Here is a 16,671-nt window from a genome sequence, read left to right on the forward strand (position 1 = left end):
CTGAAATCCCAAAAGAAACAGACAGATCATAAACGCAGTCAAAAATGTATACATTAAACGTAAGACCACATTGTAAATATACAATGTTTATATGCCAAATTTCGTATTTGATATCTTGAGTGCCAATACATCATGCATTGGCATTTATACCTGCTGTACACTGCCTACGTCTGCAGTCTACGAGCAGTAATGCACACCTGCGCACCCACAGTCCACACCCATTTGCTGTCTGTCAGGAAGTGGACTCCAACAATAGCTCCCGTTTTCACCTCTTTCAATATGCAAATTATTGCTGAGGTATATCAGGTGCTAACCCGGAAAACAAACTAATAAAAAAGGAAGATATTTTTCGGCAATACTGAGGGGTACTCCAGGGGTAGGTGAATAGATTTATTTGTATAAACCCAAAACACAGGGAATGAACGATAATATTACTGTACATACTGTTAACATACTTACTTCTTTGGCGAAGGAAATGAGAAATCCTGGCCTACGGTAGGCTGTATGTATTGCCGTCAGGTGTTATCATCGGAGAAACAAAATTTCTCTCCGTCCATTTTAGACATCGGTGCTTTTGCAATTTTACGATAGATTTGCGGTTTGTATGTTTGGAGAGAAATTTGGATTTAGGTAGCAGGGAGGTTAAATATCAAACTTTGACAACTATAAAACAAATTATGTAGTATACTCGGATAACTCATCGACGTAAACGAATTGAGTTACTATAAAGTTGAAGGACTTTTTCGCCAGCTTTTTAATTGTGTTGCTTAAATGTTTGAGCATTGTCAAAAACACTGATTTTTGTTACTTCCCTAAATTTACAGTAGCAAGAACTACACGAATAACACAATACACATCTTAAAAAACATGCCTTAGAGGAGACCACATGCATTCTTTTCAGACAGATTTTATATGAAATATATGTCTCAAAGCTAACGAAGCTAATATATGTAACTAAGCTAATACTTGGATTTCAATGTAACGCTTTAATTTAGATCAACCTTCTTCTTTTCCATTATAACTATATAAAGTATGTAGAACTTTAGATTTCAAGCTTTTATCTACACTTATGACACTAGCAGGCAAATATAATTCAACTTAATATCAAAATGGAGCATTTCTCTTCGTGTAAAGCTGTCTGAAAACTGTACATTTCCATTCATTATGTAAACTATTTTAGCGCAGATCTACATTTATGTTAATGTAGTCCACAGGGTCAGAGCAGGCTGGAGTAACTGGCAAACACACAGGGCACACGACCACTACACCTTAAACAGGAGGCCTGTCCACTGCAGGGAGCACTCACACACACACACGGGGGAGAATTACAGGCGCCAGGTAACCTGGCTCACATGTCTGTAGAAGGTGGAGGAATCTGCTTCACGCAGTGACAACCCATGTCCGCACGGGGAAACACGCAGACTCCCAGCAAAAGGCATCTCATTGTGGAATTACAGCAAGTAGTACTGTTAGGCAGCAAGACTAACCACCACAGCACTACTCCACTACTCTTGAAATAAGTAAGCTGCTCTTGTCATAAATAATAACATTTAATAATACACCACATACATCTATACATTCTGTGGAGGAAAAACAGAAGGTACCACATATACAGAACAGTGACCAAATCAGATAATAATATGATAAGCCACTGTATTCATGAATTGTTTCCCTCTTCTGTGTAGGTGAGAAGATTGGGCGAAGTGCCTACTGATAGTACTATTAGATGGAATATTTACTGCATTAGTAGTCCTGGTCAGGAACATATTACAGATACATACGCTCTTCAGTTACTCACTGTCGGCTCTAATGTATCATAATTATGTTAATCCTTTTCCTGCTTGATCCTTTTAGCACAATACAGTTATTTGTTCCTTTTATTTTATGAGCGAAACCTCTCGCACACAGGCCTTGACAAGAGAAAAATGTATTTGGGTAGCAAATAATATAGTCGGAATACTGTATATTTAGAGAAAAGAAAAACTGGAATTGATTGTGATAATTTAGATTATGTACTGCCTGCTATGTAAAATTGACACTGAGCAGCTGTTAAGTTCATTTTAAACTCTTAACATCTTAACTCTTTACAATATTATTCTTAGTTTCAAGGTTTGATTACTTATGTGTGTGATTTAACTTAAAATCTTCTAGAAACCCAGTGATCACCCCCATGGTAGACTAAAGTGTTTTCTCCAAACTGTAAAACGTTTAAAGCATACGTACACATGGACACCAAATACATACGGTACCTGAGCCAAAATTTCTTCCTCAGAGTTGATTTTTTATTTTTTTCCTACCAAGTAATCAGTGTTGTACAAAAGCAGTACCTTAAGAATGTCTTGTGATAAACATTGATACATAATAAAATATTAAGTTCATTTATATTTTTAAAAACTGAGTTTAAAAAATGTGTATGCATGATTTTTTAATTTCACAGAATGGGCCATCTAACAGAAACGTATGTTTTGGTCCTTTTCTTCAAGCAACCCTCCTCCTGTCTGTTTCACGAGCCTGGGTATGACAATGCAGCAGAATAGCATCCAAACTGAGCTACAAAACCAGTTTAATGATGCTGTCAGCAGACTGCAGTCAAAACAGATGTTTCAGTCAGACTGGGACATTGCTTCCTTTGCTATTTTTTTCATCTTTATAGGTAAGTGAAAGTGTTTGGTATTTAAAAAGTGCAACGTACTGTATCTGTAGTGTCTTTGACATTCTAGGGGATAAACCTGTCATATCGGAAATGAAGCACAGGATTTGGCAAAAGAACATTTCTGATCTAGCCATGTTGTTGCACTTCGCAAAGCCCAGCAAACTATAGACGCTGACTTGTTACACCCACTAATTTAAAGTGAACAAAGTTAGGCTCCATTTGTGAATTGTCACCAAGATGTACAGTAATATTTGGACTTTAAGTACAGTAATTGGTATAGGTGCTGGTGTAGTAGCCTACACTGACAAACAAGAGACATGCCAAATTTTTGAAAACAGAAAAAAAGATGCTTAAGAGATGTGACACCTACAGTAACTAACTGAGGCTTTCGTTTGACTGAATCCCACTCACAAAGATCATCTTGATGCACACCACTGAATTTCCTAGTTAGGTTTATAGGTGTTTTCCAGTACTAGGCAGAAACAGGATTTAGTTGTAATCATACAGTAAAGAACAGCACTGTTGAGGTTCACCCAGTGAAGACAATATCGGTCACTATCAGAAGACCATCCCAATATTAAAAAAGTTACTTGTGAGCTTGTGCACTTGGGATCACTGGTAACTACAGCCTGCTGCTCCGCCTGTGAGTACATGGGATTGAAGTAAGTGAGGCTGGCTTTCAAAGTTAGGGACAACTGTTGTAACTGCATTGAGCTCATTCATGATCTATGAGTCTTATTGTTTAGGTTTCCCAAACATGATGAGATTTGTCGATTTTATTGGGGTTTTTTTTACTGTGAAATATCATGTCATGCCAGCAAAATACAGAAAACCAGTACGGTTAATGTAGTGTAAGCACAAAAAGTTATTGAGTTTCATTTATATAAAATATATGTCTGTACTGTTTTATGTTCAAGGCACAGTCCTGTTGCTTTTGACCTTGGTCCTTATTCGCTGTTTCTGCTGCTGTTGCTGTGACTCGGAGAAGGTAAGACCCGCTGTTCAGTTCCAACAGTGAAGTATTTAGGTATTTTGGCACTATAATTAGGTAACAGGTAACTGAGAAAGTCTCCGCATGGATTCGTTAGAGCTGTGTTAAGGCTGGGAATGGGCTCTGAATGGAAAATTTATGCTGAAAAGAAAGGCTTACATTCTCTTGGTATTTTGTGAAAATATGCTTCAGAGACATATATTATCAAAATAAATATCTACACTTTCAATAACGGAATGCATGAGAATTACAATAACAGAATTACATTGCATTACTGTGATAGAACATAGGAATTATGTATTGTAAATGAGGAATAGATGTTGTAATGACAGATGTAACTTTGTTTAACATTTTCTCCTGTTCACAGCCCCCCAGGACCAAAGTGGGAGTGGACAATTATGCGCTGGAGCCGTAGAAACAGGGACTGTCACTTGTACTCACCTGCTGAAACCTGTCGAGGAATTATGCAGGAGAATGGGCAAATTCCAATATTCCTTCTTACAACATCCACCATGGATGGAAAATAAAACCCAAACTGTGTAAAGGCTTCTAGGACAAATGATTTAACAACTGTTTAAAAATGCTTTTGGGCAACATCAGAAATCTTTCCCAGTAAAGAATTATACTGTATGAATTATACTGTATGAACTATATTTTCCACTTATTATGTAAAAATGTTTAATTACATGATTCATATAGATAGTTTATTTTTTTGAAAATTGATTAAAATATGATTACATTTTTGTTTCTTGACAAAGATGAAGCTTAGCTGTTGTGTTTTCCCAGACAACCTCTAAAAATGCCTTTGCTGGGTTATTTTTTGCATTTATACATTGAATACTCTTATCATCTCAGTAGTCACAAACATCTTAAAAATGAGGTGTCTGGAGAGTGTGTACCAGACAAGACTTAACAATGTGCCATGTGAAAATATCTCATTGTGGAACAGCACTGCAGAATTCTCATTAAAAAATGTTTGACGTGAAGCTGTTCTTTGACATTTTCCAAAGGTTGTTTACAAAGTTGATTAGCTTTTTCAGGTGCCCAAATAAATGCATTTAAAATCCTTAATTAATACAACCAAATTGAACCAGGTTTAAAACCTTTCTAAGGCTATGTATTTCTACAGATCACATTACACAGTGAAGACAAACTTGATCTGCAATAGATGTGGCTGTTATAGTATCTGTGTTGCAGAAAACAAACACTAACACCATGGTCAGTATATCACCACAATAAAGCTACAGGGTACAGACATGTAAACATAAGTCACCTTGAGTATAAGAAAATATACAAGCATTACTGTAGGCACTGCATATTGAGATAATTTGACAAGTGTTCTTGTACAGCAAAGCAATGCTGTATAACCCTGTTATATATATAATACCTTCATATGAAGAATAGGTCATTTTCACTTGTCCTGTATGAAAACTGCAATGCACAAAAATGTAATGAACCGTTTTTAAATTTTCAGCTTCACTTTTTTTTTATTTTGTGATTGTCTCACTACATGTATATTTAATCAAGCAATAAAATATTAACTTTTTAATTTTTGTTGTTAATAGTAATTCTATCCACCATCCAAGCCAAGCTTTACTTATGTCGAGTCCAAGTCATACGTCTGAAATGTGCTTCAGGTCCTTGGTCACCTTCCCTTGGCTAAAGGACTGTTCTTGCAGGAACACAGCCTTAATCCGAAGCATGTGTGTCTCAGTGTGGAGGCACAGTGACCACCTGGGTTCAGTCTGGGGCCTGGGGTGCTGTCTGTTAGGAGTGTGTTCTCCCTCAGTTTGCATGGATTTCCTCCCACAATCCAAAGATACACTGGTAGGTTAATTGACTCCTGGGGAAACTGACCTTGTTGTCCTGCAATGGACTGGCATCCTGTCCAAGGTGTGCCCTGCCTTGGGCCTGTTGCTTGCTGGGATAGGCTCCAGCTGCCCCGTGACCCTGAATTGGAAGAGGAGGTTAGAGAATGGAAGGAAACTGAGAGCAGGGGTGATCTCCCATGAGGACTGGGAGTGTCTTGCTCACATTTTAGACCTGATCTTCTGCTGGGACAGAAGTACTTCCCCAGTTTACTCTACATCCTGTAATTTACTCATCCTAGAACATGTTCTTCCCGTCACTCCTAAATCCCTTTTAAAAGACAGGATAAAGAAACAGAAAAACATGACTAGGCTACGATTACAAGGATTTTTTCCCCAGTCTTTATCAAGTTTCATTAGGAGACTGTCAGATCTGTAAATGTCAGGAGGGGTTGGCAGATAACATTCACTGTCCCCTGATTATGGCTTTTAGTTGAAATAAATAGTATGTTTTGTACTTTCAAATATCTGTCCAAATGAGCAAAAAAACTGTACCTACCTCTTTTTTAGAATGTAAGATCACGTATGACTGGAGATACTTTAGCCAGTGTAGCTTCTTTGGCTATATTTGAAGAATTACTCTTTTTGCACAATGCTACACTGAAGAAATAAAACAAACAGCACACATCTTCCCCATTACCACATTAACCCATCACACACATTGTGCTTAATGGCCTTTAGAAACAATAGCATTGCACCTAGATTTACAATATACAGAAGAAAGAAAGGGTTTTTTACTTGACACAATGTAGGTCACTGTGTACAGAGGACCTACTTACAAATTGTGCCCTTCTTACTATAATTATAGTATAATAAAACTGAAACATTCACCACAGCCACCACTATTCAGATTTAGATTTTCTTAGTTTGCATTACATTTAGAGTTGAAAACAAATGAACAAAACCTCCCTTTCAGACATTGTATTTACAAGAATAGCACAATACTGCCATCAACAGCTGAATCAGTGCCTGCTAACCAAGAGTTTAATGCTAGCTTTACAGTTCTGATGATAACCAGGTTTTTCTGTTCTTACAGGAGATACATGGATACTGTCGCCCTCTAATTTGATAGAGACAACCCTGATCTGAAGTTATTCTCAAGAGGTTTGTAACAGACCAGGCTTATGACCTACAGAGCAGTGAATCCTGGCATGGAATGTTTTCAATAGGTTGAGGTTACTCTGCTTGGAAGAGAGAGCATTGTCTGGGCTCAGATCAGACAAACGAGTGATCTACCAAGCCCTAGGGGTCATACAATCCTATAATTAGCTTACTAGCTTGTGGTAAAATTAAGAAATTAGATCAATTTTTTTTACGGTGGGTGGGTTATAGTGAAATCCTGAAGTCACTGTCTCCTCTGCAGGACATGCTTGATCGCTACTCTGATCCAGTGGAGAATACAAGAGTGACAAGGAAGGGAATGTGGTTTGATTTGCTATTGTTGCATTTCTATTTAATCTCTCAAGGACACCAGTATTGCTTTTCAAAAGAGTGGCCACAACACCAAATGAGTTCTGGCTTGCAAATCCTATTCTTTTTAACATTATAGGAAAGCTCTTCCTCAATTTGTTTCTACAGGTCAGTAATTCATCCGTGCAACACATTCAGTATTCAGCTTTGTAAATACAAACAACAAGCACAGTAAACCCCCATGCTACTTTTATCAAAGAAGTATTGAAAAGAACAACAAAAGATACATTCTAAATACATTTATAAATACATTTATTGCACACACAGTGGATTGTTTGGTCCATATATACTTTTTATAATGCATTCACAATCGCTTAATCTCAAAAACCTAACATATCAGGAACGCTATTTGTAGCATTAGCGTGAAGGAATGGGCATCATGGGTTTAGAGGGAATCATTACTTCATAATTAACAAAGACAAAAAAGTGCATTTGCTTTACAAATTCAAAAATGAAAGTCAAATTACTTGAACTCAATAAATAAATGGGAACACAATAAGATAAATAATCTCAACACTGAATTATATTTGTTCATATAAATCAAGCAAATTTATAGCTTTCAAGACATCACCAAGGTGAAACAAATTCAGTTTTCTCTGCATGAAAAGAATGGTCCCAGTTGAAAAATGGCTCACACATAAAATATACATTTGTTTTTGTTCTTGGAATGGTGGTAAATTGAGAACAGAAAAATATATTCACAGTCATGGCTAACTTCTGACGTCCTTATCAACAAGTGACATATGGCCACTCATCTTAGTGTAAGAGTACCATTGCGTACCAGAGTCAAACAGCTAGCTTGAGAGTTTCTCATCATTCCTTTCAATACGAATACTGAATAGTTAGTGTAACTATCACAACTCCAGCTTCTGTGGTGGACAGGAAAATTGTAACTGCCCATAATGTATACAGAAGTTTAACATGACAACATGGGTTGAAACACAGAAAAAACACTTTCCATTGCAGATACTACCTAAAATAAATATAAAGTCTGCTGTTACTTAAAAAATCTATAGCATACATGGCATATATAGCTGTATGTACAGAGTCTCCGCAATTCTGTTTCCTGTGCATACATGTGCAACATTAGTATGGTCATCCTGTTGGTCCGTTAAGAACACAAGCCTCAGAACAGCACCAGCAGGGTAATGTGATTAATTTTTAAAACATATTCCATTGTGTATAGTTTTGACTTAGAGAAAAATGTTTCTCAAAAGATATATTAGCAGAAATAATTATGTACATGGATCCATGTCCTTTGACTCAGAAACATTTTCCAGAGTTCTAGAGGTTAATAAGGCTTGTAGTTCCAATAACTGGAGAAGACAGAAATCTGCAAAAAAAGATGGTGTATTATAAGTTACTGTAACATGACATGTAAGCTGTAAGAAACAAATTAGTTTTATCTGCATCTAATGTTTAAACATTAGAATTAGAACATTGATAAAAATCGATTTACAAGTATTGCTCAGCTACAAAACGTTTTACTTGGAAAATGTCTTTCAGAACTAACATCAAAATGTAATTTTTAAAACAGTAAAATAAAGTAAAATGCCATAATTTGCAGAAACATTCTTAAAAATGTTTAATAAAAAAGTTAAAAAATAGTTAAATTCCAGGTGACCTGTAGGTATTAAATAATAGACCTCTAGTCAATGAGACTACTGAAACTCAAGAACGCCTCTTTAATCACATGCCATGTCAAGCTTTAGGCAGTCCCAGCTCCTGACCTACCTTATCTTTCAACTGCTGACACAGCTGGAGTGAGATAGTGAAGAAGACAAGGGTGTCATTCAGCCAGGGGACCACACACTCCACTTTGTGGACATGACTTACTTCAAACCTCATGTTACCAAGTTCACTGGCAAAGACAAGAGCACGCGTACAGGATTAATCTCACGGAAACAGGACTCCATGAAGCAGTCACTAGTCCACATGGACAGCAGGACATACACATATCAGACCGCAGGAGCCATTTTCAGCAACAACAGAAAAATATTCTAGACGTATATTGCATTTTTGTAAACATAGGAGTTTCTATTCTCCTATTTATATGTTGCAATAAGATGTCTAACAACAACTTACAACATTGCGCCAGGGTTATGCAACACTGAGCTTCCAGAAGGTTTGAAGTTCTGTGGAAACAGAAAATATAACCAAAAAAAGAATGGCATAAAAATAATTTAACTATTGCAGTACTTACACTTTTGAAAGACCACAAATCTTTGTCTAGAGACGAAGGAGAAGCAGCACAGAGAAGTTTAAGAATAATTTAATTTACTACAGGGACAAAAACAAAACATAATAATTTGGAGACCTCAGTTAAAGACACACCTAGTCACCTACAGTGACTAAACCTTTCAGACCTATTTTATTCCCAGCAGGTGCTGTTTTGTAGTAGATGTGCCCTATATTGTTACCTTGTTGGTGTTGGGCTGGAGGACATGGAGCTGATACACGATCAGACAGAGTTTGCTGAGGTTAATGTAAAAATTCACCATCACATCTCCTGGGAGGGGTGGTGTGAACATTTTCTAGAATAAAGAGAAGGAAATCATTTGTTTTTGAGCACAATAACCATGCAGTTTATTCACAGGCGTTCCCAGCTGTGGTCAGCTTACCATCAGGCTGCTTGAGGCCAGTTCTGGTAGTGTCAACGTTGCAGGAGTAGTGAGACGATTCCGTGCTCTGGTTAGCTGAAGCATCACTGCATCCATTAGCTATGGATGGGAAACAAGACACATTTATTATTTATTTACTCCTAGGCCAAACCCTTCAGTACACATATACACATGGGTAAGTGTATGACACTTTCCTCATATCATCTCAAAGGAACTGACAGACATTTAGCAGAAACAACTTTATAAGATGTTTACCAATATCTTGCACTGTCTAGTATACTACACAAACATAACACACCATTATTGTTTAACAGTATTCAGAGGGATAACCTAAACCATTGGTGTTGACTGCCTGAGGAGCTGCCAACCGTCACACGCCTCCTTGCCAAGCAGAGAGAATGTTGCCTTGTCCGAGGGCAGAACTCTGAAACTCACAGATTTGTAAATGCCTGTATATAATACTACGAAATGTTAGGCACTGTATATTTGTAAATTAATGTGTTTGTTTTTTTTCTACGTTTATTGTTTGGTTTTTGGTTTGTTCCTGTGTTCTACTAAACAAATAATACACGCTACCTGTGACGCTTAGTATTTCCTGACTATAGGAGGTGTATAATTGTATAATTTCATAAGCAAGCTGGTTGATCTGATACATCTTCTTATTTTACATGTATAACATGTATTCAATTGTTTACACTCTTAACTCCTTTCAATAGTCTTGAGATTCAGCTTCAAGGTCTAAATCTTCTGCCACATACTGCTTGCACAGGTCATTTCATTTACAAGCTGTATGCTGGTCATATGAAATACATTGCTGAGAATGAGTCAGAGAAGATTGCCATGAATGAGCCCTTTATAAAATCTAGACAGTACAATAACCCTGCAACTCATAAATGATTGAGCAAACCTGGACAAGAACTAACCAATCACATTCCCTGTCTCTCATACAATAATGATTGCAGTTACACTGCAACAAACCTTATTAACTTCAGCTCCTGTTCGGAAGTTATAACTTTCATCCCGGCTGCTCAGCAGCTGAAGAGCCTGGTTCACATGGTTTCTTGCATCCTGAATCTGGGGAACAAGTCGTAATCCCAGCAACAACTTTAAACGTGTTAAAACATTTGTTAATGCGAGCAAATGTGAAGCAATAGCTGGCGAAAAACTGTTTATGCACAATTGTGAACAATTCTATCACATTAAAATGGTCTCCTAGGATTCAGAATCATAACCAAGAGATATCATCACTCCAAACCATAATAACATAAGGTTTAAATGAATCTGAAATCTTAAATTTAACCTTGGTCATTTGCTTGTTCATGTTTAGGGACAGTCCTGATATGAGTGCCATGTTAGACAATCCAAATTCTTTTATATTTGTTGATTTTTTACACTATAAAATGTATATTCTTCTACATATATAAATATAAATAGTTTGAGATACCTAAATAAAAATAATTAGATCTCTAATATATAAAGGATTAAAAATGATTGCATAAGAAGGTTCCACGTCCGAAATGTGTGTTTTCTTTCCTCTCTTTTCAGCATGGAATAAACCTATTACTTGTTCCTTTGCAGCCTACGCATGCTGACGCAGCTACCCACCTGAACTACTAAATTATATGTAGTATAATTATTGGTTAATCTGATTTTTTAAATCAATCTTCTTTAGTATGACAAAATGTGATACTTGTATTCAAAGATGGCTACTACCATCACTATTTAAACTTCAGGATTCTAGTCTGGTTCATGGAGCTCTCTGTGCGCTCCCTGCCTTGTCTCTTGCAGTTGCTAGGAGACCAGTGATCCTAAGGCTTATAGCTTATGAAGATAAGATACATGCAAAAACACCACAACACACCTCATACATTTCATACTAGAAATGGTGTTCTTCGTAACTCTGGCAGCTGAAACCCCTTATTTAAAGCCCATGTAGAGACAGAATAATGAAAAGTAAAATAAAAAGGCATGCTCATTGCAGTACCTGCTGCATTTTCCACTGTTTATCCTCTCTGAATGTGAAGTGTAAGACTTGGTTACTTTTCGCCATTTTCAGATTAATATCCTACAGAAATGAACAGAGTAAAACGAGTCAAGTGATGCATGAAAATAATGAGGAGTTTAGAAGTAAAATGAAATACTGAACATTATCCGAGTCATCTCCATGGTTTGGATGAAATATTGCTTTTACAGAAATACATGAGAAGCAGAACTGTTGTGAACACTTACAGCCTGTGTCAGCGCTTCACCTTGTAACGTTAGCACTCCTTTCACCTGGTCCATGCTAAAAATCAATTGAAAATGAAAGAAAATCACATTATTTGTTTCTACTCTAACATTAAACCTGTTATAAACGAGGCCGCTGGTCCAACTGGGTGTATTTGTTAGCATTTAACTGATCTGACTATTTTGACCAGCTATTTATCAGAATCCCACAGCCCATCATGCAAAAGATGTCTCCACATGTATCCTGGTCAATTTTTGTCATAATATTTGCAGTGCTATTCACTTTAAAAAAAGTGAAAGTTATATCCCCAAATCGTAAAGACAGAAGTAAAAGTGAGTTCAGGAGCGGTGAATAATAATAATAATAATAATAATACAGCTAATTGAATAATTGAATAATGAAAGTTGTCTTGTATTTTTCCAAGTACAATCAGTCACTAGAGATTACAGTAAGTAAAACTCATCTCACGTTGAGTTTCCCAGTATGAAATTTTCCTGTTTAAGCTGGCTTTCGAGACCCGTTGGCATCGCAAAGCGCCGGGAGGCTTCCTGTGTGAAAAGAGAAAATATAAACAGCTGAAAACAGAAAGTAACAGTACCTCCCAAGGAGACCCAGAACTCACAGCTCAAAAGTGATCACTAGTAAGAGAAATTAGGTTTCATTTTAAAAGGAGTAGTAAAAGCGAGCCCAGTTGTGTTTTATTACATGATTATCCGACTTAAAAAAGGCCTGCACTCTTATAAATATAGACTGGAGTCATTAACTGAGATTGGAGTCATTTCAGAAACTTACCACCCGAACACAAAAATTGTAATGTGTTTACTCAGAAATTGAGACTCATTATGATTTATTAAGCTAATACCATGAAGCTATTAATGTTGTATTAAAAATGATGCTGCTCTTTAAGACTTTACCTTCAGAATATCCTGCAGCTGCTTCAGGACAGCATGTACCTCCTCTCTCAGAAGCCATTTAAATTCTTCCTCCTGAAACAAAAGACAAGAAGACATGTATAGTTTTAAATTACTTTATTCTTTTTAGTCTTCCAATTTAGAAACACCATATGACTCAGCTGATCAGTATGTCTCTTGTACCTGGGCAGCACAAGGACGTGGTCAGTGCAATACTGGTTAAGCCTTGTGGAAACCCAGTATTTTTTAAATGGATTTTTATTTGAGTGAACAAAACTCATCTCATCTAAAGGACCGAAGATGAGACTTTAAAATCCAGGCCCTTGTGACTCCACTGCCTAATTGTTTTTTGTCATTGGTGAAATCCAGATTATTTAATTAATCCACAGATTTAGGATTTTTAATGATAAATATTGTATTTTTAACTGTGTTTCCAGTTCTGTAACTGTGAGAAATTGTCAATTTACCTGTAAATATTTTACGTAACATTGAAACAGCAACTTTTCACAAGCATTCAGAAATGCCTAATCAGCCATGTTATTATTTTAATTAAATGTTAATTTGAGCAACTGACAGAAACCACACAGTCAGGTGCCGAGGACAGGGCCAGGGGCAGGGAATCCCAGGGTTAAGGTGAGCACCCCTAACCCTATCCTGCTTGCTCGGCTGCTCTCTTTGAAAGGCAAGCCTGATCTGTGCAATGCCTCCGAGGCATGACGCATTCTTAATGCTCATCAGCAACTTGTCTTGTAAATTGGTTACATTTTCTTGTAACCTTTACTTCATCTTCACTTGTTTTCGAAAGCTCCAAAGTTAGCCATATCAGGACATGAGCTGTAGCTCGCATTTTAATATTTAACTAAGGGTAGCATACAGAGACAGACTATTCACTTTGAAGTCAAAGCACTTTAACACTTTAACACTCAAACTTACACTGTAAACCTTAAACAATTCCGTTGCACCCAAACTGATATAGGGCTTCTACAAAAAAAAGGGGTTGAATGTGATTGAGAATCTTGATTTTTACATTTTACATTTTATAACTAAAATAGTTTGGACAGTGTTGTGTAGTTTCTCAATCTAAAGTACTATTTAAAAGTGACATGATTGAGAGTGGAGATCATAACAAAATGAGGATAATTTGCAGGACACTGAATACTTCTGAAGGCACTGCACTCTTTGTGATGTCACCTCAGACACTGTTCTCTAAGGTATCATCTTCGGCGTTAATATGCCTGCTGAGATGTAATAAAGTTCTACAGAAAGCTCACCAGAAAGAAATGAATAAAACTTTTTCATAATGTGTACTTTACCTAAGAACTTTCTTTTTGGAAAATATTTTATTTTTAGTCTCGTTATTCATTTGTTCTTCATACCGACATTTGTGCTGGCTAGGATTCTGACTCGATAAAGTAAAAACAAAATGACTTACTGAATGTGCAAGTGTGTGACACTGAAACAAATCCAAAAAGCCAAACTAACCAACAGCAAAACCATAGCAAAGCCTAACCCTTAAATACCGTCTGTGCTTACCAAGGGCAGTGGAATTGTCAACATAAACAATTCACTGTCAAATTTAAACATGTAGGTATGTACATTGGTGCGTTTCTATAGCTACAGTAATTGGTTTAATTTCAGTAACTAGCTAAGTCTGGATAGAGTTTGCTAATGCAGTTTGCTAACAATAGTATGGTGCTCACCCGGTCCCCTTATCCCAACACCTCGGAACAGAACAGGATTATAAAATTGCCCATGAAGCTGAAATAAATTATTTTGCTAACTGAATGCTGAAGCTGTACAAATTTAATAGTGTTGCAATGCAATAATCTTGTAGAAGTGTGAAATAATTGAAAGCTTCTGCAGTAATTTTTATTTTCCATTTGACTTGATCATTTACAAAATGTGAGTGGCCCTGGGTAAAATGCAACCCTGATCTGCATTTCCTATCAATCTAACGTGTTCATTTGTAAACGGAACATTGAACATGTGCGAAATGTGATAATGATAATGAAAACGCCCACTAAGACAACTGGTGTTTAACTTAGAACCACAGTAGTGGAGGATAGATAGTTCTATCTCTAATACTTGAATGGTTTCAGGAGCCTATCTGCACTAGCTCAAGTAGGTTTCTAAAAGGATCATTTGACATTCAGTTACAATTGTTTCCCCAAGGTACAATACTCAAGTAACATATTCGAATATTCTTTCAACTCTGATTCTTAGTGTTAGTAACTCAATAAATAAAAGCATTAGTTATAAATATTTATAAATATACTATTTTATTTTAAATAAACACAGAGTAAGCTCCAAGGGCGTGCAGGAACGGTCCTGCCAACATCTGTTTCATTAAACAATACCTGAGACATCGATTCTGATCAAAGTGCATTGGGTATTACTCTAATTTTAGTAACTACAGCTAAATTCTACTTTTTTTTTGCAACTTTCAGAACCATATTCCAAGTAAGCGCAGCTGTGGCTACGATAAATTATAATACAATGCTTAACACTGAGCCCTCTAGACATTTCTGAGAGAACGATACAATAACAACTACAGCTATCTTTACTTTTAATTCATTATTTGCAAATAACATATTTGGGACACCTTATAAACCTCCATAGACTAGGCACAAAAGAGCAAGTTTTCTTCCCACTGCAGATTGAGAATACGGTTTGAAAAGGGATACTGCTACCTGCACTGCAGCCAACTAGCACGGACTTGCAAATAAGGACTTCCAAAATATGAAGCCGGAGGCACTAGGCTACCAGTGCATAAATACGGTATAAATGAGCGCGATCTCTAAATGACATTCACCAGCTTAGGACAATTTAGACTCATACAAATTTACCAACTGATATGTTATTAACATACCGTAAATTAATATTGCATTGATATTTCTAAGCGGAATAGACTGCTACCCAGGCTCTTTATGTCACCCTTAAACAGCCGAAGAGAAAGATGAAAATAATTCCCCAAAATCTCATTAAACCTCAGCTAAAAGCATTTGGAGAACCGTGCTGTGTTTTAATTTAATTACATACTCTAAAGTCCGTCGCTAACGTCAGAGTAAACAAAAACACTTCCTCCAGATCTCAATTTGCTCTTCTTACCAAAACCGCTCTCTCTGCTTGGCTGGCCGCTGACATCTTCGCTGCGTCAGATATCACTAAGCGATGTGATTCAATCAATGCCATGAACAGACCGCCGCTACCGTCTTCGTCCTTGGTGCAGCTCCCACAAACCCTTCTGCTGCTGTATTAATTACTACACTCCGCCTCCTCTACGAGCTCTACCAAAACTTCCGCTTTGCACTACACACTAATACGTCCCACCACAACAAGAGCACTGCGGAACTAAATACTGGTTCCGCTGAAGAAAGATTTCCATTCGATTCTCTCCGTTTCAAATTAAAGTTCTATTATTCCCAACCAAATCTCATATTTTGCCAGGGAAAATTTAGCTTTCATGGGTTAAAAGGAAGGCAGTGAATAAGCCTTCGACGTTTCGTTTGTCGCTTTATACTTGCTTAAGCACCTTGGAGATTTTTGTTGCAGTATTTGGTTTTCATATAACCCATCACTCAGACGTCAAATTTCAAATTCAAAGGCTCTTTGAAAATTAAAAAAAAAGTTAAGAATCGGCATACAGAAGTTATAAAAGTTTAAAACAAGAGCTTCACAAACGTCAAGACATTTATCCACTTTTCGAATAAAAGGCTAATTACTGAGCATAGGCTGCTTTTCTTTCCTATGATTAAAACAACTACTAAATACTACACATGATCCAATATTCTCTAACCCTCACACACGAAGAAGGCTCCACAGCCCAAACGTTCCTTTCTTCTCTTTTCAGCATGGAACAAACCTTTACTTGTTCCTTTATAATCTAACATTGCTTTATCTTGCTGTGACTGAACAACTATTGTAAAAAAA

The 16,671-nt window shown here is 36.8% G+C and overlaps 2 protein-coding genes across 4 annotated transcripts; one reads left to right on the forward strand and one right to left on the reverse strand.

Annotated features, from left to right (window-relative positions):
- The first annotated feature begins 284 nt into the window (after nt 1-284).
- smim22 (small integral membrane protein 22) lies at nt 285-5,193 on the forward strand. 3 transcript variants are annotated; one of them, XM_088936648.1, is made up of 4 exons: nt 285-376; nt 2,484-2,653; nt 3,571-3,641; nt 4,012-5,193. In XM_088936648.1, the coding sequence occupies exons 2-4, from the start codon at nt 2,518-2,520 to the stop codon at nt 4,057-4,059; spliced, it is 255 nt and encodes an 84-aa protein (XP_088792774.1). In that variant the 5' UTR covers nt 285-376; nt 2,484-2,517; the 3' UTR covers nt 4,060-5,193. The 3 variants fall into 3 exon arrangements, with proteins under 3 accessions (XP_088792774.1, XP_088792773.1, XP_088792775.1); XM_088936647.1 differs by having other exon boundaries at nt 344-376; nt 2,438-2,653; XM_088936649.1 differs by having other exon boundaries at nt 360-380.
- A 2,024-nt stretch (nt 5,194-7,217) lies between these two features.
- Nucleotides 7,218-16,039, reverse strand: rogdi (rogdi atypical leucine zipper). Its single transcript, XM_088936456.1, has 11 exons — nt 15,850-16,039; nt 12,745-12,816; nt 12,299-12,378; nt 11,833-11,887; nt 11,588-11,668; nt 10,582-10,677; nt 9,604-9,702; nt 9,403-9,516; nt 9,068-9,117; nt 8,717-8,843; nt 7,218-8,315 (listed from the first exon to the last, which is right to left on the reverse strand). Exons 1-11 carry the CDS (start codon nt 15,931-15,933, stop codon nt 8,274-8,276), a joined length of 900 nt encoding a protein of 299 aa, XP_088792582.1. The 5' UTR covers nt 15,934-16,039; the 3' UTR covers nt 7,218-8,273.
- Nucleotides 16,040-16,671: the final 632 nt, after the last annotated feature.

Source organism: Atractosteus spatula, chromosome 18 (assembly GCF_055471065.1).
Source record: "Atractosteus spatula isolate fAtrSpa1 chromosome 18, fAtrSpa1.hap1, whole genome shotgun sequence".
NCBI classification, from domain to species: Eukaryota; Metazoa; Chordata; class Actinopteri; order Semionotiformes; family Lepisosteidae; genus Atractosteus; species Atractosteus spatula.